This window comes from Ciconia boyciana, chromosome 2, assembly GCF_034638445.1.
Source record: "Ciconia boyciana chromosome 2, ASM3463844v1, whole genome shotgun sequence".
NCBI lineage: Eukaryota > Metazoa > Chordata > Aves > Ciconiiformes > Ciconiidae > Ciconia > Ciconia boyciana.
The window spans coordinates 59,171,533-59,196,626 of NC_132935.1; the positions used below are offsets into that span (position 1 = coordinate 59,171,533).

At 39.3% G+C, this 25,094-nt stretch overlaps 2 protein-coding genes across 10 annotated transcripts in view; one reads left to right on the plus strand and one right to left on the minus strand.

Annotated features, from left to right (window-relative positions):
• FAM210A (family with sequence similarity 210 member A) lies at positions 1-20,189 on the minus strand. Of its 7 annotated transcripts, none has more exons than XM_072852804.1 (6): positions 19,807-20,188; positions 18,833-18,938; positions 7,928-8,042; positions 5,563-6,035; positions 3,261-3,372; positions 1-1,942 (listed from the first exon to the last, which is right to left on the minus strand). In XM_072852804.1, the coding sequence occupies exons 4-6, from the start codon at positions 6,009-6,011 to the stop codon at positions 1,676-1,678; spliced, it is 828 nt and encodes a 275-aa protein (XP_072708905.1). In that variant the 5' UTR covers positions 6,012-6,035; positions 7,928-8,042; positions 18,833-18,938; positions 19,807-20,188; the 3' UTR covers positions 1-1,675. The 7 variants fall into 7 exon arrangements, with proteins under 7 accessions (XP_072708905.1, XP_072708904.1, XP_072708908.1 ...); XM_072852803.1 differs by lacking the exon at positions 19,807-20,188 and adding an exon at positions 19,641-19,800; XM_072852807.1 differs by lacking the exon at positions 18,833-18,938 and having other exon boundaries at positions 7,918-8,042; positions 19,807-20,189.
• The window catches only part of RNMT (RNA guanine-7 methyltransferase), a 24,807-nt gene continuing 19,604 nt past the window's right edge, over positions 19,892-25,094 (plus strand). The window contains exons 1-4 of one of the 3 annotated variants that reach the window (XM_072852799.1): positions 20,258-20,336; positions 20,680-20,733; positions 21,675-21,951; positions 24,222-24,354. In XM_072852799.1, the coding sequence (XP_072708900.1) occupies positions 21,718-21,951; positions 24,222-24,354 (367 nt within the window). In that variant the 5' untranslated portion in view covers positions 20,258-20,336; positions 20,680-20,733; positions 21,675-21,717. Of the gene's footprint in view, positions 20,041-20,251; positions 20,734-21,674; positions 21,952-24,221; positions 24,355-25,094 lie in introns of those variants that run through there. The other 2 variants (XM_072852797.1, XM_072852798.1) reach the window with 2 other exon arrangements.

Genomic DNA, 25,094 nt, shown 5'->3' on the forward strand with positions numbered 1-25,094 from the left:
AGAACAGCATCTATTAACTCCAGTCCTACAGTAGTACTCATCTCAGCAGTGTAAGAATTCACAGAATTATTTTTTAATATTTATCAGAAACGTGGCACTTCTTTGCATCTTCAGGGCACTGAATATACAATGATTATTCCTCACAACATCCCTGTGAGGTAGGCATTAGATTGCAGTTACTATTTGACATGTGGACAGAGGCAGAGAAGTACGTAATCAATCCTGCACAATTAAGTTAATGTAAGCTCAACTCACTTAAACATGGAGAGGCCCTGAGTGACTTGACTGAAAACATAAGAGTGGGGCAGAGCTGATAAAGTATCAGCTATATTCTTTTACTCTAGTCAGTTACAATGCTCAGGGTCCAACTCTATTGCTTCCCCATATCCCCCTGCAAAAAACCACCTTAGTTAAACAAGATACACATGCAGAGAGTTGCTACAAAGTGAGATCTGTAATAGAAATAGGAAAAAAACAATTCAATTTAGCCTACAGTTGAATAAAATCAAGAGAGAAGTTTGCCTGCCCAGTCAAATAGAACAGTTTCAACTGTAGTCCTTTACAACATCTGAGACAGCATTTCAGCCTTCAGCTATGAGTAAGTAGTTGCTTGACCTAAGAAAATCTAGGGGAAAAAAGTTTAGTAGACTGATCACTGTCTCAGAAATTATGCTCATTTTAATTAAATTGTTCTACTGCAGTCTGAGGGATTCCTAAACAGGAGGAGGAACTTTTGGGTTTAACTCTAACTTTGCATGTATTTAAAAAGCCCCTTAGTATACCAATTTCTCAAGTAAACTTCTCTTTCAGAATTTTTTTGTTCCAAAAATGAAATAGAACAGTTTTGTAAACTTTAACATAATAAAAACACCCTAGTTTTTAATATACAATTATTGATTAATTTCATTTAATAACTTTCTACTGTAAATCAACTTCAGGAAACAAAGTATACTTGACAGTATGGCTACTGGGATTAACTCATGTTCCTATAGCGTTCAGTTGAGATTTCTGAAAAGATACACTATCCAAGAAAGATTCATAGTCTCAACCTGTAAACTATCACAGCTCAGCTGAAGTCAATGTAGCCATTGTAATTCACTCTGACCCAGTAGCTAATCCATTGACTCCTTCATGTGCAGTATCAATGATAATGGTCTGTCTCCCAGTTGAGAAATGATCACGATTAAAGAGGCCTGGGTCCACATACTCTGAAAACCAAAATATGTTGCCTTTCCCAGTGGAGAAATCTTCATCCTCATTGAATGGAAGATTCAGTCTAATGGAATAACAGCTGTGCACTAAGATGGAGGAAGAATAAAGTAGTGGCTTTTGGAATAAACCATCTTCATTTTGAGGTGGGGGAAGGAAGGAGAAAAAAAAAAAAGAGGTAAGAGTAATTCTTTTAACACTGTTACCACTGGACACAGAAATTCTAATGAGATTTGCTTTTCCTTCTTGTAAATTTAAATTTTGTCACAACCTCTCCCCCAAGGAACTTTAACCTTGGTGAATATACAGAATTTTAAATCCACAGAGCAACTGTAGTCTCCAGACAAGGGGAAAAAAAGAGGAAAAAAAAAGGCAAAAAAAGCAGCTCTGTAGTGCACTTTGTATATCCTGCCTTACAAATGGTTAAAGTGCTAAGTTTGATATATCCAAAAATTAAGTATCTCTCCTAGTCCTTTATTTTTTTAAATGAAACTTTATCTTTGGTTTCTTGTATCTTCTCCGTAATTTTATCCTTTGTTTCCTCCATCTTCTCTGTAATTTTATCCTTTGTTTCCTCCATCTTCTCCGTAATTTTATCCTTTGTTTCCTCCATCCTATCTTGTAGGTATTCCTTTACTGGTGGTGGTGTGGACATGTAGCCATTCTTACGTAGATATTTAACAGTGATGGACGTTCCTCCCAAAGTCACAGTGTATCTGGCAGGAGTTGCAATCTTAAAGAAACCAAACAACACACTACATCAATAAAACAGGACAATATTATCTAGCAAAAGGTATTTTTAATATTGAGAATTTATTTTGGCCAGGGTCAGATACTAAAAAGATCTTCTATTTATAAGAAAATAAGAAAATTTACAGTACATCCCCCAGAAATGCATACCTTTTACTTAAAGTATCCTTTTGACAAAACCAGCACAGGCATTAGACTTCCATTTAAAAAAAACAACCTCCCTGTGCAGCTTGTGGGACGAGCATTAGGCATCTCGGAATGCAATTCAGAACAGACAGTTTGAACACTGAGCCATATAAGCAAAGAGGAAATACTGACAAGATATGCTTTAAATTCTGAAATTCACAAGAGTATAGGCATCTTTCAGTCCAAAACTAGGACCCACACCTAGAAAACTAGAGCTAAAAGAGACCTTAAGATGTCAGCTAATCCAAGACACAACAAACCAGGTTTGTTATGCTAGATAGACTAACCTGTTCTTTCAGAATTTCAAAGATAAAGCCTGCACAATCTTCCCTTTGTAACCTATTCTAGTGCTTCCACATCTTGAAAGTTTCTTCCAACACTGCCAGATCTCCCAGCTATAATAAAATCTTTATATTTAACCACATTTATTTATCGGTCTCTTTTAGGCACAGGAATAATTGGCAAGAGTAGTGCTTTCATGTCTTGTTTGGGAAAATAACCCCTTTAAATAACAGATAAGAAGCACATCACATTTGCAAACAAAACAGATGAGTGGCATTCGAAGCAAATATAGTACTCCGTTTTTTCATGTTCGTCTGACATGTTTCAAGTTTCCCATACACGGATTGTGCACGTATAAAGCAATAAAGAGACACCCAAACCTGACTGGAAGTAATTGATTCAAATGGACAATGAAAGTACTTGACAATGATGGAGAACTAAGGTAGGAAGACAAACTAGCGAATCCTCCAGGATAAAAATAACTGTACTTTTATCTGGAAATCATGAGCTGTTCAGACTTTATCTCTTTATCCCTGTTAATTATGTCAGGGATGCAGAGGAATAACTTAATTGTAATTAAATCTCTGAGGGCAGACAATAGTTCTGCAGCAAACAAAGAAGTTATTTCAGAAATACAGGTAGACTCCTTAAAAGGAACACAGAGCCTGCATCAACTTGCATGTGACTATTTTTACTACAGAAGCAAATGCTCAAGTATGTGTAACTATCAAAGAGAGAAAACAGCATTAATTCTTTCTGCTGTAAACAAATAAACCATGTTTAGTTCACCAGGCAAGATTTGGAGCTTATTTATAAACTATAATTATACTTACTTTATACAATGCATATGCAGTTAGTGCATTTCCACTCTGGGAATTTTTCAGGATGTTTACTATGCTGTCTGGTAAGCCAATCAATTCTAGGAATGGAACAACATTCACTCCTCTAAAAAAGAGAAAAAAATTGACACTATGAGTTGGAATTTGAAACCTGAACAGTGATTTACAGTACCATTTCCATTCTTTAACTCTATTATACAAACTTTGTAATTTGATAACAAAGTATTTTTTCATTTATGCAACATACTTACAGGATTTTTATTTCTGTACATATGGGCAAATTAATGTTCTTTTCAGCATTCTACCAAGAGGTGACCCATTTATATTATCCCTGTTGGGCTGAGCAGCTACCAACTTACTTGTCTCCTGGTTTATTATGTTTGGAGGTAAGTAGATATAAAGGTGGTAAGATTGCTACTCAGGCTCCAGTTGTGCAGGTCCAACTTCATGTTCCGTTTTGCCTAAAATTACTTTTTTTTCTTTTTAAAATTTAAATATTTCAGACTAATCTGCAGCATGCCCAGAAGCACAGAATCCAGACTTCAGTGTCCTCCATTCACTTTTAAATACATGAAACAAATGGAACGTGGCAAATGGAAAGGAAGCAACATGTTGTACGGACAAGATTTCAGGGCTTTTGTGCCCCGTTGTTCTACCTTGTCAATACAAGGTGGCAAGATGGGTGGAGGGAGCTCCTATCACAATTCCTTTCTATTCGAAAACCAGGGAAGCTAAGCTAATATCAGCACCAAAGAAAAAAAGACAGCCCGTCTTTACATTACCGTAGAAAACTATATGCAGTTATAGAAGACCTGACTTTCCAATATTTAGAGACGTTGTATTATTAGTATCATTATCCATTTCTACCTAATATTTTAAGCATTCCTCTGTGCATGCAATCACTTTAGCATCAGGAACAACAACAGGCAGTAATTTACTAACAGTTACTAGAACCTACAATCTGAAGGCCTATCCCCAGAGTAGAAAATGGAGACCTAGTAAGATCTGAAAGACAGCATTAACCGTATTATTTAATAAACCACCATTATTTAGTCTTGTATCATGAGAAGTCATTCTGAAAGTTATTTTTCCACTTCAAGAGGGTGCTGCTCCTGTGGCATGACAAACTGAAGCTTTGTTATAATTAGTTTCTAGTTAAATATTTCAGTTGTTTTCATCTGTCAAATACTTATTTTAGCAGCTAACTTAAGTGTTTCAAGAAAAGTAATCTTCACTCAAATCTGAAATGTCTGGATGTAAGCATCAACGTAAATTCATCCAAAGCAAAATAAATTTATAGCTCAAGACCTTTATTCCTCTGACATGAGCTAAATTTAGAATGACATTTGGATCTATAGCTCCTAGAAAGGGCAATTATGCCAGCTGGTTAGAGTAACTAAAACACTTGTGTGGTAAGGCATTCTGATGTCAAAGCCCCATCCTTGCCGCCACAAACTATTGTTGTTTCATGCTTTCTATTATTAAATATACAACACTAGCAATCCAGAGATAAACATTTACTCATATTTAGCAAACCATTTGCAGATAGATAAAACCTCCTTCATCTGAACTAGCTGATATAATAGTTTTTTTCTAATAAATGCCATTTTCCAGACAGTATCTGGCACACGCTATAGCTGAAAGAAACTAAAATTAGAACACATAATTTATCTTTTTTTTAGCCACACAAATATTTAATTTCCAATTCAAATGTCTGGCCTGCAGTAGCAATTTTTTCAGTGGAAGGCAGGAAAGACAGGAAACAGAAATAAAAGGAAAAGATACACATGGCTTGTGAAAAGATACACATGGCTCAGAGTGAGATAAACGACATGAAAGTCCAATGATGAGGGGGGACTGGGGATGAAGGGGGGAGGAAGTGGTGAAATACCCCTCAAGTCCAATGGCAAAAAATGAACAGGTCTATGAAGATCTCACCTAGCAATTCATAATCAGGATGCCAAATCCCTCTCTTTACCTTGTGAGAGGTTACTAATAAATTTCAATGCTGTTTAAATCCACGCATATTTTGTGGAGATGAGCATTCCTTAAAATGTTAGCAACATATTTGGTATAGAGCAATAAATGCATAATAATAGTACATGTGTGACACTCTCATGAACCCTATATACTTTTGATATTAATCTTGTGCTTCAGTTAAACATGTAGCATTATTTCCCTATTACATATAGAGGCACTTTTTAACATGTAATAGTATTTTATATGTCCTTTCACCTGTGAAAGTCAGTCTCAATTCAACAGCAGTATTGGACACTGCAACAAAATATCAACTTACTTCATGGCTGCATAGTAAAAGGATCCAAACCATACAGTGGAAGTCAGAAGATGCACTGGAATCATGACTTTTCCATACTGTTTAAAAGTTTTTTTGAATCTCTGAACAAGACTAATTGATTTGTCTTGTAATGGATCAGCATCTGAAGAATCTGACTCTACAGGGCTCTGCTTGGGTGTATCAGTGGCCGAAGTCAAAGGATTTCTCTCTTCTGGTACTTTGTGAGGAGTGTCTGCTGGCTGTGATGAAAAAACATTTTTCTTTGAGGCAAAGCGTGCTGCACCTGCATGAAGACATCGTTTAGGAGGGTCCAGTGCCAGAATCACTTTGCATCCAACATTAGACAACACTGCTTGTCCTTTTAAGCACTGAAAGATACTAGTGCGAGGAAAAACCAAACATGTCCCATGCGCCAGCTGAGATGCAGTATGTAAGAGACTCCGTTGCATTTTGTTGAAGTGTGGCTGAGGTTTCTATAGAGAGGAAACAAGAAGAGTAAACAAATTGCATTTCAATAATCTGATTTCTAATTGCTCCAATGCCGCTTGAAATTCTCAAACTGAAATTGCTTTCTATTCTTCTACTTTAAAAGGTTTTCCTTATCTTGCTTTGCAGAAATTGTTACCTTCTAGAATTAAGCAAATCATTTTTAGATCTCACTTATTTAGCACTCTGAACTAAAATGGCCCCTTCACTTAACACACTCTACTCCTCACAGCTAAAATGCTCATTCTACTCTCTAAAAACATTTTTAGATGTTTAGTGCTAACCACTGCTTTTATCTTGTGCTGGTTTTGGCTGGGATAGAGTTAATTTTCTTTGGAGTAGCTAGCATGGGGCTATGTTTTAGATTTGTGCTGGAAACAGTGTTGATAACACAGGGATGTCTTCGTTACTGCTGAGCAGTGCTTACACAGAGTCAAGGCCTTTTCTGCTCCTCACCCCACCCCACCAGCGAGTAGGCTGGGGGGGCACAAGAAGTTGGGAGGGGACACAGCTGGGACAGCTGACCCCAACTGACCAAAGGGATATCCCATACCATATGGTGTCATGCTCAGTGATAAAAAGCTCAAGGAAAGGAAGACGAAGGGGGGACATTCGGAGCGAAGGTGTTTGTCTTCCCAAGTAACCGTTATGCGTGATGGAGCCCTGCTTTCCTGGGGATGGCTGAACACCTGCCTGCTGATAGGGAGTGGTGAATGAATTCCTTGTTTTGCTTTGCTTGCATGCGCAGCTTCTGCTTTCCCTATTAAACTGCCTTTATCTCAACCCATGAGTTTTCTCACTTTTACTCTTCTGATTCTCTCCCCCATCCCATTGTGGAGGGAGTGAGCGAGCGGCTGGGTGGTGTTTAGCTGCCTGCCAGGTTGAATGGCGACAATCTGCATAATCTGGCACAGTTACTGAAAAGTTACCCTTGAAACTTCCCTTCTAGGAGCAACTGATAGTTTGAATGATACTTCCAGCCTACATAAATGTAGTATGAACTCACTGAAGTGCAATTAAAATTAATTTTTGATGTCAATACATTCTTAGTTTTGGTATAATTTCTCATGTTCTATACTATTTTGAACTAAAAGTTCGTACAGGAAAAAAATCAATAATAATAATAATAATTATTAATAATAAATCAATAATCTTAATAGTAACAAACCTAACTGCAACAGCCTGCCAGTATACATCTGTTAGGAAAGGGGACAGTACTGTTGAATGTAGTGTATTAACAGGAGCAAAATAGAACTGCAAATTTCAGAAATATTACAATGCAAAGAATATTTTAAAACTGTGGATAACTCAGTTAACCTTATGATTTTGAATACTTGACAGTTACTCCTGAAAGTTCAAAAGAACCATTGAGAGATTCCCCACAAAAGAGAGTAATTTTGTTTGGCACATACAGACATCAAGACATCTTTTTTTTTTTCCCTCAAAAATGCGTGCTCGGAACTAGTGAATGAAATACTAACTCTCTCCTTTCCTTTATACAATGACTGCAAGTTACAGAATCAATTTTTGATTGATCAATCAAATTGATTCTAATTGATTTGAAAAATCAATTAGCTATTCTAAAATCACTAATTGATTTTATGTAAAAAATGCCAATTAAGTCAGTTATATTACAACTTTCGAGTCTTTCTGATGCTTTTACACTTTTAATTATCATAACAATTCTTGATCTAAACTAGAAATCATTCAAGTTTAATCGAAACTCCACTGTTGTCTTCATGTCTGCTTCCCCTTCACCTTAGATATATTTCAGTCAGGTGTTTTGATAGTGAATTTGTCTAGGCTGCTGAAAATGATCAATACTTCATAACATAAGCAGACATTTTTAAAAAATGAAGCCATGCATACCCTTTATTACCTTCCAGATATGCAACAAGAAGAGTATGATAAGGTTTGTATCTTCAAAAAGTTGCAACTCTTCCACTAGGTTCCCCACCTTTCAAATATATGTCTTGAACATATTGATGACTCTGCTAAAGTAGAAAAAAAAGGCGCATTTAGAGAAATAGCAACAGCTAACTAATATTATGATTTTTTGCTCAGCCTGAAACCTTGCTTACTGAAGAAGTTATTGGTATGAATTCCCCTTTGGATACTGACATGCTAATGGGAGATTTTTTCTGTGTATCTTAAAAGTTCCTCAACTGTGAACTACTGTTTCCTTCCAAGAGAGAAAAGTTTAATAACCCAAATGCATCTGTTGGAACATTCCTGTCTATATGTTTTCTAGATTTTTTTTTTATTGTTGTGCTTGAATTAATTGCAATTACTAGAATTACAATGTTCGATGTGGGGAAAAAATTGTAGGAATCGTTTCAAACTCCCTGGGAACCTCTACCTTGCATGTGAAGCAGACACACCCACTTTTGTTGAACTCATACTAACAGAGCAGATATTGCATCAGCAGGGGAAAAGGGAACTCTTGTCTCTATGTAAGCAAGCAGTTACTCACTCCTGTTGAGTTATGAACTCAGTGGAAGCCAAGAAGTACTGCTGCTTATAGAGCAGTAAATCAGTCACAGGTATGGCCTCTCAATGAGTCAGCCTTCTGTAAGAATTCACTGGAAGTAGCAACTGCTTGTGGTATCTCTGGTTTTACGAGACATGGGGATCCTTGCTGACTTCTTAGATCCAAATGCCATTGCTTCTCAAAACAAAAAATTAGTGAAAACACTCAGCCAAACTGTTAAGATGGCACTCTGTCATATACCAACTACCTTACTGATTTATAGAAATTGTAACAACAAACTGGAAGACAACTACATTGCTTGCATATTGCCACTTACACTCCTTTCCTGAGGGATAACACTCTCCCACAGTGGACTGTTTTCCCCTCTCACTAATAGTGCACAACACTCTGAGCATCTGCCCTAAGGAGATTTTCACAATATCCAGCCAGCAGACTCAGCAAAGGATACCCATCCATCTAAGGGAATTTGGGAGCTCTTGACTCAGACTTCCACCATTCATCTGTTTTCAGTGGATGGTACCCTATTGAAAAATACCTGTTCCAAACAAGCTTTGACAATTGCCACCACACAGCATGGGGGAAACCATGCTTAGCACTCTGATTTTGGTTCATCAATGTTATTAACAGGGCTCAGCATTCCAACAGCCTTGGAAGGAGATCATTCTTCTGTACAGAAGCAAGAAGGAACTGAACGAGTATTTATGAATTTTCCCATTATATATAATGTATATATAGTAGCATTTCTACTGATGGCACAGAAGTAACACCATACCACACCTCTGATGAACTGCAATGGCTGCAGAACACTGGGATATGAAATAGCTTTCAGGGGGTGAGAATTCTCCTTAATGTGAAGAATGCGTCACTACTACGTGTTCAATACTCATCAGTCAGTAGCTAACATAGTTGTGATTGGTAAATGAGTTTCAGGGCCTCTGCTACGGAGTTAGGTGCACCATATAAGACTTAAAAATAGAATGTCACCAATGGCTTTAAAGCAGGGGAACGACCAGGGCCACTGACAAGACTTGACACGCCATTTTTTTCTTCCTATATACTCAGATGGGACTTGGAACTCATTAACTAAAGGGCGTTTCTCCATGATGCAAGACCTGGTTGGTCAAAGGGATGGTTCTCGAACCATCTGGGGTAGATGCTGAAAAGGTCCTGAACCTTGTAAGCACAGATGATAGCATGGGTCTAGCTAATATTCTGTGAAACAGCTTACTTCTTGCTTCTCCACTTTAAAAAAAGCTTTTTGCTAGATACTTGATTATAAGAAAAGGCTTAGATATGATAGTGCTTATACTTGAGAATAAAAGAAAATAGGTTTTTCAAAACAAGGTTAGAATTTTCCTTACAACCCTACTCTGTTTTATAGGTATGTGCTTTATTTTACATATCTAAATGAACAAAGGAAAGATTTTTGAAGTGCCAGTAGCTGAGGATGATGCTACTATCCAGCAGCACTACAAGACTAAAGGAGGAAAGTATTATATTTATAATGGTTACAGCAGGATGTAGGAAAGGCAAATGAATAAAATAACAGATCAATATAGCATACAATTTGTAATGGATTTTAAAGAAATTAATATTGTTAAAGAGGTGATGAGTGCAGCTGCTCAATTGTAATATTTTCATTACTTGGCTCAACATTGCAAACAAATCTTAAACAGGACAGACAACTCAAAGTGCACAATAAGTGTGGTTGGAAGTCCAAAGAAATACAAAACTGTAGTTGTTTCATCCTAAAACATGAGGTGAATACAGAGAAATCTGTTCTTTAAGATGTCATTAGTGAAACGAAGTTCCTAGTATGCTGTGCACTCAACAGGCATCAGGAGAAAGTGTGTCAGCCTGTGGATTTGAGGCACAATTTTATCCTCCAAGTATAATACTTTCCTTAAAGAAATTACTGGAGCTATAAAAGTTATACAATTTCCCCTGCACCTTTAGGTTGTTAAAACCCCTCAGATTCTAAGGAAGTCAGGACAGTAACCTAAATGTTATCTACAATTACACCTAGTGACTTTTCAAAAGTAGTTTCTTCAGTTTAGTCTATCTCATTTTTTCATGCTGTTGCACAATGATGCAAAGGCACAGAAAAGGACAGAAGCTAGAAGCTGCAAATACCAAGGTGGTAAAGCAGCTGGTCTGTGGCATGAAAATTTGGGGGAGGGGGAAGGTGTTTTAAAGGATCTTAGATTTCTACATTAGCTTTCTCTTAAAAATGCCACAAGAAAAAGAACAACAACCAACAACATGGAGATGTCTAAGGACAAATATAGCTGTTCTCTGCTGTAAGAGTCTCATGTGGTCAGTGACTGAATGCTAGTAGGACAAACTACAAAATGAAATACAAACACTTCTGGGATAAGGTCTCCTCTTCAGTGCTGTCATATTCTGGCTAACTATTTAGTAGTATCTCCAGCTGGCTGTAAACTGAGCTGAAGAGATCTTGGCTGTTCAAGACACACTCCTGGTTGGGATTCTTGGACATCCATTTAGCTCCTGAAGGCACGTCTGTCTCACGGCAAGCTATTAACAAGCCCTCTGACATAAAGGGAGTGCTCTAGTGGCCTCTTGAGTAGAAGTATAGATCAGCAGCTCATTAGAGTGCCAGAGGTTTTGTTTAGGAAACTTTGGTACTTTTGTTATAATTTAGATCAGCTTTGGCATAAAACTGATGCACTGTAGGAGTATCCTGTCTCTTGCATTTGCTCTGATAAATCTTTGCCTTCCAGTGATTATTTTGTTCCCAAGGACAACAAAAGTTCAGGATCTTTTAATGTCACAGATTTGGTCTGTGTGACTACCACAAATGCATGGGTTTGGATGTGTACTAACATTTTAAGCAAAAAAGAAACAAGGCAACATTTGAAAAAACAGAAGTAACAAGTCAGGCTGATTAGGTACAGCAAAGGCTGCTGTAGATATCTGCTGTTGGAAAGAGAAATCATGCCAGAGATGCCATCAGATGAAACTTGCATCAGGATAATTTTGTATGAAAGCGGTTACTCTGTTACAATTAACATTTTTTGAGCTACCAGAGAACAGGGGTGGATGTAAAATGGCAAAAACTTTAGTGTAAGTTCTTTTGTAAAAGAGGTCAGAGAGCATCTAAGGGAATTGAGGGTATTGTACATGCAGACTACACTGGCTTATTTTCTCAGTTCTACCAGAAATGCTCTGGACACAATATGTAAATATGGATGAATTTAAAGCATTTTTACTTGTTCTGTTACTGTTTAAAAAAAGAACATTAATTATACCACAGGAGAGTTCCCAGTGAAAATCCATGAGCTTTTTCCACTCCCAAGGCACCTTTCTATGAAACTAGAGAATTAATTTACATTCTTGTCATTTTTAGTGTCAAATCAAGTAAACTTTGAGGGTTGTGTGTTGTATATACAGAAGAATTTTGAAAGGACACAAACCAAGTTTTCATAAATCCTTTCCAGCTCACCTTTCAGACTGCACAAGAAGCAAACATGCAGAGATCTCATCCAAACAGCTCAGTTTAATAAAAAACCCCACTGTATTGCTTACATTTTTACTAAATACAATTTAAAAAAAATAATAAAAATTGTTTTCAGATTTAAATTGTTCTTTTCAAGAACTTATTGATAGTATATTTTAAAAAAAACATCTTGCCTTAAATAAACTGAAATAAGAAAAACACAACTGAACAGAAAAGATATATGGGTTGCCTAAAAAGCTGAGAACTCATTTTAAAATCATTGTAATAATAGTGCAATACATGCAAAGCATCATTGTTTTTCCTAAACTCAATGTAAAATATAACTATAAACCTCTTAGTAACTGCAATGGTTCAGCATAGCACGCAGTCACTATCCATGGACAGGAAAATGGCAGCATATAGGGACTTTTTATTCTTTGTATTAGTACTTTAAGAGTGTATGAATGAGCATTTAGAATTTGTATTTCGAACTTTACTACTTTTACAATGTCCCTGATACAAGCTGTTATTCATTCTAAACTAAGAAACATGGTTATAATTTGAAGTTTGGACATCACTGGCTGTCTAATCCTGCCTACCGTTCAGAGCTGTCTAAAAAAAAATAAAAATCACATTTTAGGTTAAAGGGAGTAATGCAAAATAAGTCATAGTGAAATTTATTAAAGTCTTGGTAAAAAACCATCACGTTAAAACAAACAAAAGAGTAAACTCTTGTAGACAAATCACCTTAAAACATTAGCCCCATCCCACCTCCACCATGTCTAATCTCTATAATATCTTCACTTAGTAAATGCTATGCTATAATTTTTAAATTGATCATGTTACTACAGTTCAATACTGATATAAGTGGAGACAAGCCAACAACTTTTTTCCCTTATCTAAACTACTCTCGTTCTTGCTAAAACAAACTTAGTGAAGTGAAGAAAGCAGAATAAACCCTCATAGGGTCCTTACACACACACTGATCTTCACTACTACAATCTTCTGATACTTAAGTATTAAAAAGCACAACAAAAAGTAGCTTTAGGAAGAATAAAAGTTCTTGTAGACATTTGTAAAGCCTGAACAGTGCATACAGAAGGCAAATAAAGCAGGAGAACCTAATGCAATGCCTGTCTGTTGAGTTATAGATCTGGAACGCTAAATAGGAGGCTTAACAGCTGATCTGCATCCAGTCAATATCACAGTGGTATCCCCATTTTCCTCTATGATGGAAGGCATTAGATCTTAAGCTTGCACACAGCTAAGCATTATATAAAAGTGTGAATGTTCTCTAATTCTTCTAAAAGAAAGTATCACAATCATTTGTAGTGCTTTCTGCTCTTCAGAACTATGTTTTTAATAACGGCGCTACTCCATCTTTTCACTCCGTTTTCCTGCTTTGCAGTGCTGCACAGGTATGCTGGGTTCCTTCATTCAGAAGTTTCGTTCTGCCCCCTACTGAATTTTTACATAATTACACCTCTTACAACTACAAAAGGTCTCCACGATTCCTTCCAACAAGTGTAAATTTGCTGGATCATGCTCTATGTTAGTTCCAGAGTCCCCCAAAACAACAGGCACGTGTCAAGGGGAGGGGAGAAAACCTGTATTTTAAAGTGCTATCTGATTTCATTTTTTGTCCATTTGTCACTCTATAGACATGCCTGCAATAAGCAAGTTAGAAGAGTTATGCTTTTGCAGGTTAACTAAGCATAAAAATAGGCATATACATCTATTCTAGAGAGATTTAAAAAGCCCTTTGTTAGTTCAAAGCAGGGATTGTACTCATCTGCTTATTATTTTGCCCCTCTGCACATTACCTTTCACTTTAAGCTAATGATCAAAATAAGATATAATTCTGTCTCCTTTCTATTCCACTCTCATATAATATCTTTCCCAAGCAACCCCCAATAGCCTCTTTTATCCTTGTATCTCCCAATGTATCATTAGTTAATCCCCCTCAAAACACTTGCGTTTTTCTGTCAGAGGGCCATTAACACAGAGGTGTGTGGGGAGTGTGGTGGTATGTTTTGCAAAGCATTGGGAAGTTTCTACTAAATAACTAAAAGGGGCTGCAAAAGGTAATTCACATAAGCAAGCGTCATGTCAGCAGTTTCCTGCATATGGCTTTGAACTCCCTCAGAAAAAAACCCACAACTGAACTGGTGAGGGTTTAGATGCTAAAGCACAAACAAACAAATAAATACACAGATCAGTTTTCTACGCTTCACTGAAACACTGTTTCAGAATCTCTTAGGGACCTCCCCTCTCGATAACTCATTGAACTTTTAATTGGCAGATTCCTCGCCTCTTTCAACTTTCACTGAGCATCTCAAGAGTTCTGACTCTACATTTTAACACACACTGGAAGGCATTAGAAACATTACTGTTAGTTCTATGTTCAGGGTTCAGATATTTCTTTTATGAAGTTCTGCTACCTCTCTTTAGAGTTCAGAGCTGCTGTGCACATCTCTTTTCACTAACAGAGCCATCAAGAACAGTCAAAAGGTTGCAGACAAAACCGAACAGCTTGCTCAAGGCTTCCTGCTAGACATAATTTGGGTTCTAGTAGCCAAGCTAATTTTTAAATTCATAATCTTTCTGGTCACTCAGGATTTCTCTGACATATAAAATTTATATTATAATACGTAATTTAAACAGCTCTTGTAGTTATAATCAAATATTTATTCCTGAAAGATCTAATGAAACAACTGGAGACACAATGTGGATAGTGTGACTTCCACTAAAACAAATGGTGCTAACCCAAATAAAATTCGGCCTTTTTGACCAGATCATAGAATAAGAGCTTAGGTATTCAAATACTTCCTCTTGACTAATTATAAAAGGCATTTATTAGGAATACACTTAAACTTAGACCTCAGCATCAACTTTGTACAGCCTTCTGCCTCATCTTGTGTTGTGACTACCAAAACTGTCTTTTCTAGCCTTGATAAATGCCATTTTTGCCACCTTGGCTCTTCACAGGTCTTGTCTCATTGTTCTGTGTCCCTTCCCTCCACAACCCAACCAGAATCAACAGTATCAGTTGTAATAAAATTGTTATATAATATAATTTGCATTTAAAATATTACAAAACACTTAAAATAACAACCCCCACCAAGTAACAAGTCTTTTGCCATCAAATTCACCCAAAGTGCTTCTAAGACTTTCAAAAAACATGCTCAAGGAAAAACTCAAAAGCCTTACAGTTAGAAACAAAGTAGGAATGCAAGTAAACCAGCCCCAAACTGCAAAAAACCCCCAGCTTCAATAAGAACAGAATTAACAGTGGAAGCATTAGGTTCAAGATTTTTTCCTTTTATTCTCTCACCACATTTATCTCACATTTTCAAACACTGAAAAGCTGTCATTTTTCCCAGCAAAAAATACAGAACGTTCATCTTTCAGCTGAATTACTGTTGGCAGACATTCACTTCCAGTATAAATCTTTTCTAAATATTCAAAGTAAGCGTCAAATTCTCTGTTGTGAATTCTAACTTGTCCATATGGGGAAATATGTGTAGTATCAATCAGAATATCTTGAAAAATTATGTGTGAAGAGGCTTATCATAACATTTACAGAACACACACATGCTCAAAACCACACTCTTCATCTAATTTTTAGTAAATGTGATTCCCCACATCTCTACAAATGAATGTGAACTGTTCTTATGAAAGAAGTATTATTTTTATTAAGGTCTTGATATCTGAGTGGATAAACTTTCTTGTCCACCATACCATTTAATACTTTACACAGCATCTTTTGCATCGAAGACATGATTGCTAATGTTGCCAGCCATGCAAACAACGAAATGACACCATCTACAAGTGTCCGAAAGAGCATCAGACTCACGGAGCTGTGTCTTTACACCAGAAGGAACTCTGATGGGACTTCAGTAACAGGACCCTAATAACGTTCCTGCTCACAATCTGAAGTAGCAAGATTTACTACATTTCAGTATTCAGACTGAGAAAGGAATCCTGTGACTGTGACACTGCAACCTTTGAAAGCACACTGCATTCTATGAGATGTGATCAATAAAGCCCAAGGCTTGTGTTTCAGCACAGAAACATCCCTCTGTCAGAAAGTACTATCCTACGGCCTGAGACAGCAGGAAGCAAAAGATGCTATCTAATTTTAACATCAGCAAAATCAGCTTTTAAATCCACAAAATATTAAGAGCAAATAGTTAACTGACTGGCACACATTGGGGCTAAGCATTACAGTTAAAAGACAAGTGCTTTCACATTCTACTCAACTCTTCCATCAGCCACTTCTGGAAGAGCCTTACAGAACTGCTGTAAAGCCACTCACGTATTTTTATTTAGAACCAACAAAATCCATCCATCTGAAAAAACTACTACTGTGTTTTATAATTTGCTCATGAGCACCTGACTGTATTAACACCTATTTCCTTCCCTCATCCCACTCTGCAAGGACAGATTACACAAGTTCTGGAGAGCTGCAGGGGATCGTTGGCTACAACACTCTACAAAGCCACAATCACAGCCACACAACTTCTTGTTTTGTTTATATAAGAACTGTTACACATGGGTCAAGGTCAGTTTTTGGACAAGATCAAATAGCAGATCCATGGAATTAAAATTTACAGCCCAGCTAAGTGGCACTACCATTTTCTGATGTGCACAGACTAAGACCTAGTTTTACCATTCAGATGTCTTTGTTTAGAAGGAGCAGTATCATGTCTGGAAACATAACAAAAAACCTCACTTTTTCTTGAATCATACAATGCGTAGCTAGTTTGAAGATGACGCAGGGAGAACTGAGTGATGGAAGGCACTGGGGTAGAAAGGATTGGAGCTGTTCAGAAGAAACACCAAGTTCACAAGAACACAGATCATTACCATTTGTGCTGCAGAAAAGTCTAGACACCAAGCAGGGTAAAGCTCTATGGTATAATCCCAGTGTCTTAAAGGAGAAATGACTTCTGTCCTTAACTGCTTGCTTACTAATACAGACAAAAGGTGGGAAGACTGACATAATTAGACACACCAATCTGGCCTACTAACACCTGGTTAAACCATAATTTTCCTGGCAGTTTGAAGCAATACATTCTTGACTTAATATGAACAAAGTATGCTGGACTTAACACACCTGTACTGGTATCTACACGATCAACTGAATTTAGGAAGGTATCTTCACAACAGATGATAAGGATTTTTTTAACTGAATAATAACTTTCTACTCTTACTGTAATTTTATTATAACGACAGGGACATGAAGAATAATCTGTGGTTTTTAGAGAAGGTATCATGATCCAAGACTTAAAAATTAAAAAAAAAAAAGCTCTAACTTGGAACAGTATTCTTTTGTTGTTGTTGCCATACTGCACAATCCATTTGTCTCAAGTCAAAGAATCTACTAGAGGTACTTTATAGTCATTAAGAATCCCTGACCCTGAGGCTGACCCTTGATCTAAAGTGATGGAACTAGGTAGTTACCAGAATATCAAGATAAAATCCTTATGATCTATTGTGATGAAATCTTACTGTGCAGGAAGACTTCAATCATGTTTCGGGCCCAGGCATCAGTTCTTCTAGTGGTTTTATTCCATTCTTAATACTGAAATATTGCTGATTGATGTTTAATTTGCTTCAGCATCTGATTTTCAAGGTAAGTTCAGCTTCCTATCAGGGTTCACAGTGTATCAACACTAGCAAGAACTATGTTGGATCTTCTTCCCAATCTGCAAAACTAACCGATTGCAAGGAATGTTATGGATTCAACTAGCAGTTTTAGATTTTTTTAAATCAGTGCTCTTTCTGCTTTTTTCATTGAATTTGTTGTGGCCTCATCTTCAAGACCAGTCAGAACTCCCTACAGACCCAGCAATGTGTCAAGATGCAAACGGAGGGCTGTCACCTGGGATAAGGGGACATCAAGAACTCCCCATCTTGCAAAAACAGATTTCAGTGTCTTAGTGATGCCTATAAGCATACACACAGAGCTAGGTCAGTTTATCTGGAGAAAAGATCATCAACAGCAGGAGAATTACACAGATCCTTTTAAAAACCAAAACCAGATCAAGCCTTTTCTTATCAACTGCTACAGTCTGTGAAATAGATCTGTAGACAGTCATGCTAGACAAATCTTTAACTTCTTATATTCCTCACACACTCTTTAACAGTCTGAATTTGTCTACTCAGTTTTTCCCATGTGCAAGCCACCTGATATCCACCTACCCAAATCATTAAATGATTTTTTTTTTCCTCCCTGATGGAAGTGCTTCTCAAGCAGCAAGGGCAATTCAATAATGCTGCCACAGAGGCCAGTCATACCCCTTTTACCTCAAACAGCCCTTGAACAGAAAAGGAGATAAACACCTGCTGTCAGCCCCATAGGAGGAGATGGATGGTAGGGACACATTATCCTCTGTGCATGCATTTCCCACACAGAAGCAGCTGCAAGTCATATAAGCTAGTGGCACGGGCGGCAAGACACATTCCAAATGAGGAACCTGTTCCCTATCTCTCCCTACAGTAGCAAAACTTTGGCAAATCATTTTACATTTATACTTGTAACAGCAATAACATCTTGGGGTTTAGGTAAATTGAGGAACACTTTCAGTTGAAGCCTGCCTAAGAATTACTTTTGGTAAGGAATTCTAGGACACTTTGTGTACTACTGTCCAAATTAATGTTTTCTCTTTTGGGCCAGCTTGGAGAAGGCATTTCAGAAATGGACATAAATGAGGCTGAACATGTAGTTTGTAATATCTGACATAAATCCACATTTGACTTCACAGCCTTAATAAAAATTCTTATGACTTCTCAGTCTGACTCCTTGGATAACTCCCATAGTTACTTACCAGAAGCAGATTGTTAACGAGAACCATAACTCTATACAACTTTGCCAAAAGGGTTGTGTCTTGTTCAGCCAGCCACTGCCTCGTATGGACTCAGAGACTTCCAAAGCTAGTCCATACAAAATGTAAGAGAAAAAAGTGCTGAAAGCTCAAGATGAGCAAGAAAACATAATTTTACCAGTGAACAGGTAAGAGGAGTAAAAATCAGATTTCTCAGTTTTGAGATTCTCCTACTGAGGGAAAGAAGCCCTTTGCACCTGTTTGTCACATGCCACAAGCGGGTCACCAGAAACCGTGCAAAGCATTTATTAGACAAGAAAATGCTTGCACAGCCTCTTTAAGTAGTCTAAAAAGTCCAGAGGCGCAGAATCAGTTGTCTCGGGAGAGGAACACCCGAAGGAGCATAACCTCACCACGGCCCTTTAACAGTACAACTGTCAGAGGCTGGCGGACGTTTCTCACGCCAGACAAAACGGCCTCGGAGTTTGCGAAAGAGAAAGCAGCCAGGAGGAAGGCAGGGAGCTCCGAGCAGGCATTCGGCGCCTCTGAGCGGACCGTGTCCCCCGGCCACCAGCGGCCGCAGGTCAGTCAGCCGATCCCCCGGGACTGCGACAGCAACAACAGCCGGAGCCGGGGGCACCCCAGCGCGGTGGGGGAACCTGCCCGCCGCCCGCAGGTCCTGCCGCTCCCCACCAGCCGCCACCGCTCCGCGAGGCGCCAGCGGCCCCGCTCCCCCGCCGCCCGCCCAGGGAGGGCTCCGCGAGGCGCCCGCACCCTCCTGCGCCCGCTCCCGGCCCCACCAAGCGGGTACCTTGTGGCCAAGCCACCGCTTCTCCTCACGGGCCGCGAGCCATGGAGACGTGCCGGGCGGCGGTTGACCGACGGCTGCTGCCGCGCGCGCCACTCCCGTCACCTCCCCCTACCCGCCCCGCGCGCGCGGCAGGGCAACGTGCAGCAGCGCCCGTCCCCACCATCACCTTGAGGCCCGGCGGGGCCCGACTGCGCAGGCGCGCACCCCACCCCGCCGCGCGGCCTTCTGGGGCTCGTAGTCCTCTCCTCCAGCGGGCCGAGCCCGGGCGCGGAGCCCCGTCACGTTTTACGCGTGCGCAGCGCCGCGTCCCCCTCCCTCCCCCGGACGTGACGTCACCGCTCCTGCCGCTGCGCTGCGGAGGCGTCACTTCTGCAAACAGGATGGCGGAGCGCTGGGCTAGGTGAGTGCCGCGCGCCCTCCCGGGCGGCCCGGTAACGGGGACGCGGGGTGCGGGGCCGGGCGGGCGGCATGGGGCGAGGTAGGCGGCGCGGAGCGCGCCCCTCCGCGCGCAGGAGGCGGGCCCCGGGCCCTCGGCCTCACGGGCAGCCGGGGTGGGCGGGGCCGAGGGGGGGCGGGTCGCGCGGGCGGCTGTGCTGCGCCACCGGCTGTCGCCAATCGGCTGCGGCCGCGCCGGGACTCCTGGGTCGTGTCGCGGCGGCGCGCGCTTTGTCCGTTGTTGCGGTGGGCCGGGCCTCGGTGGGCTCCTGGGTCCCTGGGAAACCGCCCCGCCGGAGGGCCCGTGCCTGCCGGCATCGGGACGCGCTCCCTCCCTCTCTCCCCCCCCCCTCTCCGTCCCTCTCTCCCTCTGTGCGGGCCCCCGTGACGCAGCTGGAAGTCTTCAGGGCCCAGGCCGTTAACGGGCTGGCTGGGGGGCGGCGCTGCAGCGTCTGTCGCTTCTGTGCGCTTCCTGGGCCGCGAGCGCAGTCCGGTCCCGTCCCCCTGGCGTTTCGAGCCCTCCGGCTTTTCTTGCGAAGGAGCTGCCCCCTGGGTGTTTGGTTGCCGTCACTGGTTCTGAAATTCTGGTCGTTTCTGAATTTAGGCCTTAAAAGCGTCTGGTAAAGTGCTTGGAGCAGCCGAGTGAAGATAAGAAAAGGTGTGCTGCTTCGGAGGCATGAGTTAGATGCTGTACCGCAGTAGGAAAATAATTTCCATAGGTCGTGCTTTGAGGCCATCTCTTTTGAGGAGAGCTGTTCTGGGGTCTCTGTGTAGTGGGTCCACTTAATGAATGTGTTTTGGCCCTCATCAGGAGACTTAAGCCTGGGTACAGTGGAGTGTCCATGTTTTTTGTTAGACTGAAATAGGCTGCTGTTTTAGAAAAGGAGTTGCCAAATTATCCTCTCCTGTACTTTATCGAAAAGTAGGTGCCCTGCTTCCTGATGATGGTGTGAAGAAGGCTGGGATGTGCTGGAGACTAAATGAGCTTTGTAGCGGTGATTTGTAGTCCTACAGACTGCGTAGATATTTGTGAAATGGAGATACAGAAATGCAGTTACAGCTGAAGAATCCTAGTATTAGTGAAGCTTGAGGCATGGTGGATATTCTTGGCAAACTTGAAAATCCACAACTGCTATGAAAATTTGCTCTTCAAAAACACCTTGATTTTTTGTTTGAGGGCATCCATTTGAAAGCATATCAGATTAAATAATGAATTTACTAATTTGAAGGACTCTGACAGCTTGTGTTTCTAAACATAAAGTGATTTGTAGGTTACTTTATATGGGGAGGGGAAAAGGGAGATTACAGGCTCAAAAACAACACTTTGCAGTTGACTCAATAAAGATAGCTAAGAAAGACTCAAACATGAAGAGTTATCTTAATTTCATCTTATTCTAATGACAGTACTTTGAAATGCCACATATTTTATTGTGCTATCTTTATTAAATAACTAGTCAAATTTGAAGTCTATGTGTTGTCTAGGGCAAAGGCATATTATTTTTTTATAATGCCAGTATTATGATTGGAAGTCATGACAATAGCCATGAGTAACTGAAATTCAACAGTGTTGGTGGTTTGGTTTTTTTTTCCCCTCTACAGATTTCTATTCTGATCAGTGGACAAGGGGACTAACCACTCAAAAATGGCTGATATAACCAAGACAGAAGAACAGGAAGTAGAGAAGAGTTTGGATGAGGAAGCGGAGAAAAAACCTCATACTTTAGAGGCAGATTCAGGTATTGGTTGGGAAGGCGATAGTTCAACTTCAGGTACAGTGCACTCCACCGAAAATGAAAAAGAAGTTGATAGTGTTAATCAGGACAGCAGAGCAAAAAGGAAGAATTTAGATCCTGAAGATGGACCTCCTAAGAAAGTGGTGAGTATTGTTTATTTTGAGCTATGTTCAAATCCTTGTTTCAAAGCCTTAGCTCAAGAAAAGATTGAAAATATTTATGCTAAACGTATGTGAACCAGCATGAAACACCAAATGTCAAAGTTTGTGGGTGGCTTCCTAGCAAAATAACAGCTACAGAAGTTATGTTGGGTTTAACAGAAGAGAAAGAGGGCTAGTAGTTAGAATGGTAAGAAAACTGATCTCAGCACATGCTTGGTCTAATTCTAAGATTATTGTTCCGTCGTCTATGTGGTAGCAATCTGGTAGTGTAGTGTAGGGTTTACTGGCATTAGTCCAAGTCCTGTGTCTTGAAATGATATGTTTTGTATGTTGTTATCCTGTGTGTTAGTATAGTTATCTGTGCATGGGAGGTTCTTCCATAAGATAATTTTGCCCTTTAATTTCCTCAGTAAGGTATTGTATAATTTAGAAAACTCTACAAACTGCATTCTCTGTGATATAATTTTGGTATGTTTTGTTAGCAAAGTGAAGTACTGAAAGGTTTACAGAAGCTTTTTTTTTTTTTAAAGACTGCAAGAGTAGCAGAAAATATTTGTCCTTTTGACTGGGAGGGTGAAAAGGGTAATGTTTTATATGACGCTGTCCTTTATTATGTATGAACTTGTAGAAACTGATGCTATAATATCCAGTCTAATTTTGACTTTTTGAGATATTTGAGTATAATTTGAAAGTGTCTTTGACCTAATGTTTTGTTTCTTTGTTCAGAATTTTTCCAGGATGTTAATTTATGGTTAAGCAGTCTGGTAAAATAAAGGGTGCCCTTTGTTGTGGTAGAAACATTATTAACCGTTTCATCTTTTTAATAGGGTAGGTCTGGGATGAGGTTTAGGTGGACAAGAAATACATTGTTTTTGTGTAGCTTAAGGGTGTAGAGAGGTGATTGCATTGAACGCAGCTGCCAGCATCTAGATGTTCTTGCTGATGGCTGTTTGCAACTGTGCTTGCAGCAGCTGAGATGTGTTAATGGGCTGTATGAATATGTCCCCCACACTTGTCAAAGTCAACCATTCTGGCTTATGTCATCTTCAGCAGCCATTCAGGGAGCCATCTGTGCTTACCCTAAAAAAGACTAGAAATGGTCAAAATATTTGTTAGGATCAATCAGCTGAGTGTGATAATAAACAGATGATGGGGTCACAGAGATTCCAGACAAATATGTCTGTATTAATTCTGAAGGTTACCAAAATTATGTGAAACACTGAAGAATTCATGTAGTATATTAAAGTCAGTCAAACCTTCTTTTCCCTTGAGGAACTGCTGTTTGAATAATAAGATGTCAGGATGTCGACTTTTGTAGTCAGCTGTTGGGAATGCTTTTAATTCCTGTGTGAATTCATACTTGCTGGGGCTTTGTGGGGTGTCTGTGGGTTTTAACTGAGAATCCTTCATTCTAGTTTGTACTGTTATTTCAAACACTTTTGTGCCTCACAGAATTTGTGTTGGTTCTCCATGTTCTGTTACTTTGTTTTTTATTTACAGTTTATTTTAAATTCATGTATATAATTGAAGATTATTTTCAAGGTGAAGAAATGTTAGGAGCATAATAATCTGGATGTAGACTGCTCCTCTGTGTCACATGGGGCAGAAATCTCTTGGAGTATTTACAGTTAAGGCTAAACCAGAGATGTTTCTACAGCCAACTGTTAAGCATTATATGGGATATGTTGTCAAGTCATTACTCTCATTCCCTTACCATGGTCTGTTTAAAGCTCTGGCAGTGGGATCATCCACTCAGGGCTTTAGGCGACATCAGCTAGATGGCATTTTGGTTAAATTGTCAGTTTATACACTTCTGGTAGATGTAAACACTGAATTTCTGAAACAGGATTTTTGAAGAAGCGTAAAGTTCCTCGAGGAGGAGCATCTTCTTCTTCAGTCCCAGGCTTAAGGGGAATGAAACTGATTCTTTGAGAGTGGTGAGAGTATTAGAGAACTAAAAGTTAAGTATTTTTGTGAAGGAAAGATGCTGGGCATCATCCATCAGAAATTACTTGGACTGACTGAAAAGGGGATTAAATTTTTAAGGGAGTTGTCTCTGTGATAATTGAAGTACTGATGTCAGTACCAGGACAGATACGGGAAATGTTTTTATATATATGATGATGGTGCTTTTCATAGTATTACTTGTTTACTTTCTTAAATACTCAAAGTGAACACAGGTCTTGTGATTAAATGAAAAAGTAGTAAAAAGAATTCACTGCTTGAGTCTATTCCTTCCCTCATTTCTACAGCGTGGGATAGGCCATGGGCAAGCTGTAGCTGCACATTATAATGAACTGCAAGAAGTTGGATTAGAAAAACGTAGCCAGTCTCGCATATTCTACCTCCGAAACTTTAATAATTGGACAAAGAGTGTCCTCATTGGTAAGCTTCCTTAATTGATTGCTTAGACTTTAATAAAATGTAACTAATTTTTGTATCAAAATGTAACTTTTTTTTTCCCCTGCTCTCTGATGTTGATTATGGCACTTTGTCTCTTAATACATAGTACGATTTTCAAGTGCAATAAAGTATCTATATTTATTTTTATTTTGCATCTTTGTGATAGTGTTTTATATTATTGGAGTGCCAAATATATTCTAAAGTTTTAAAGATCAACTGATCTGAAAAATAGAAAAAGTTCATACTGGAAACTGTTCTTCTTCATGACATTTTTAAAGAGAAAGGTACAGCTTTAAAGCATAAAGAATCTATCTGTTCTGTTAGATTGAGCTGTTCTTGTTATTTAGAACTATCTCAAATAATTTCATAGCCATTTTCCCAAAGCAGTCTGTCCTTAGGTCTAGATTAAGCAATTCTGTAGGAAACTTGAACATGTAAATATTTTCTGTATTACTGATACTCAACGGTTTAAAAAGATGAAAAACTAGAGGATGCAGTTCTTTAAGAATCTGCAGCTTTTTATAAAAGGCAAAGTCTGCTATCCCACAAATTAATTCCAAAGTGAGGAAACAAAACCATCAGGTATCTCCAAACAAAGAGAAGAATTACTGGCAGAGTACCACAGATTCATGAAGAGGGATCCATGCCAGGAGATGTTGGCACTATTTGTCTTAGCATGCTGCTTTTTGTTGTGTTGTATCAGAGCAGTTAGAAGCAATATC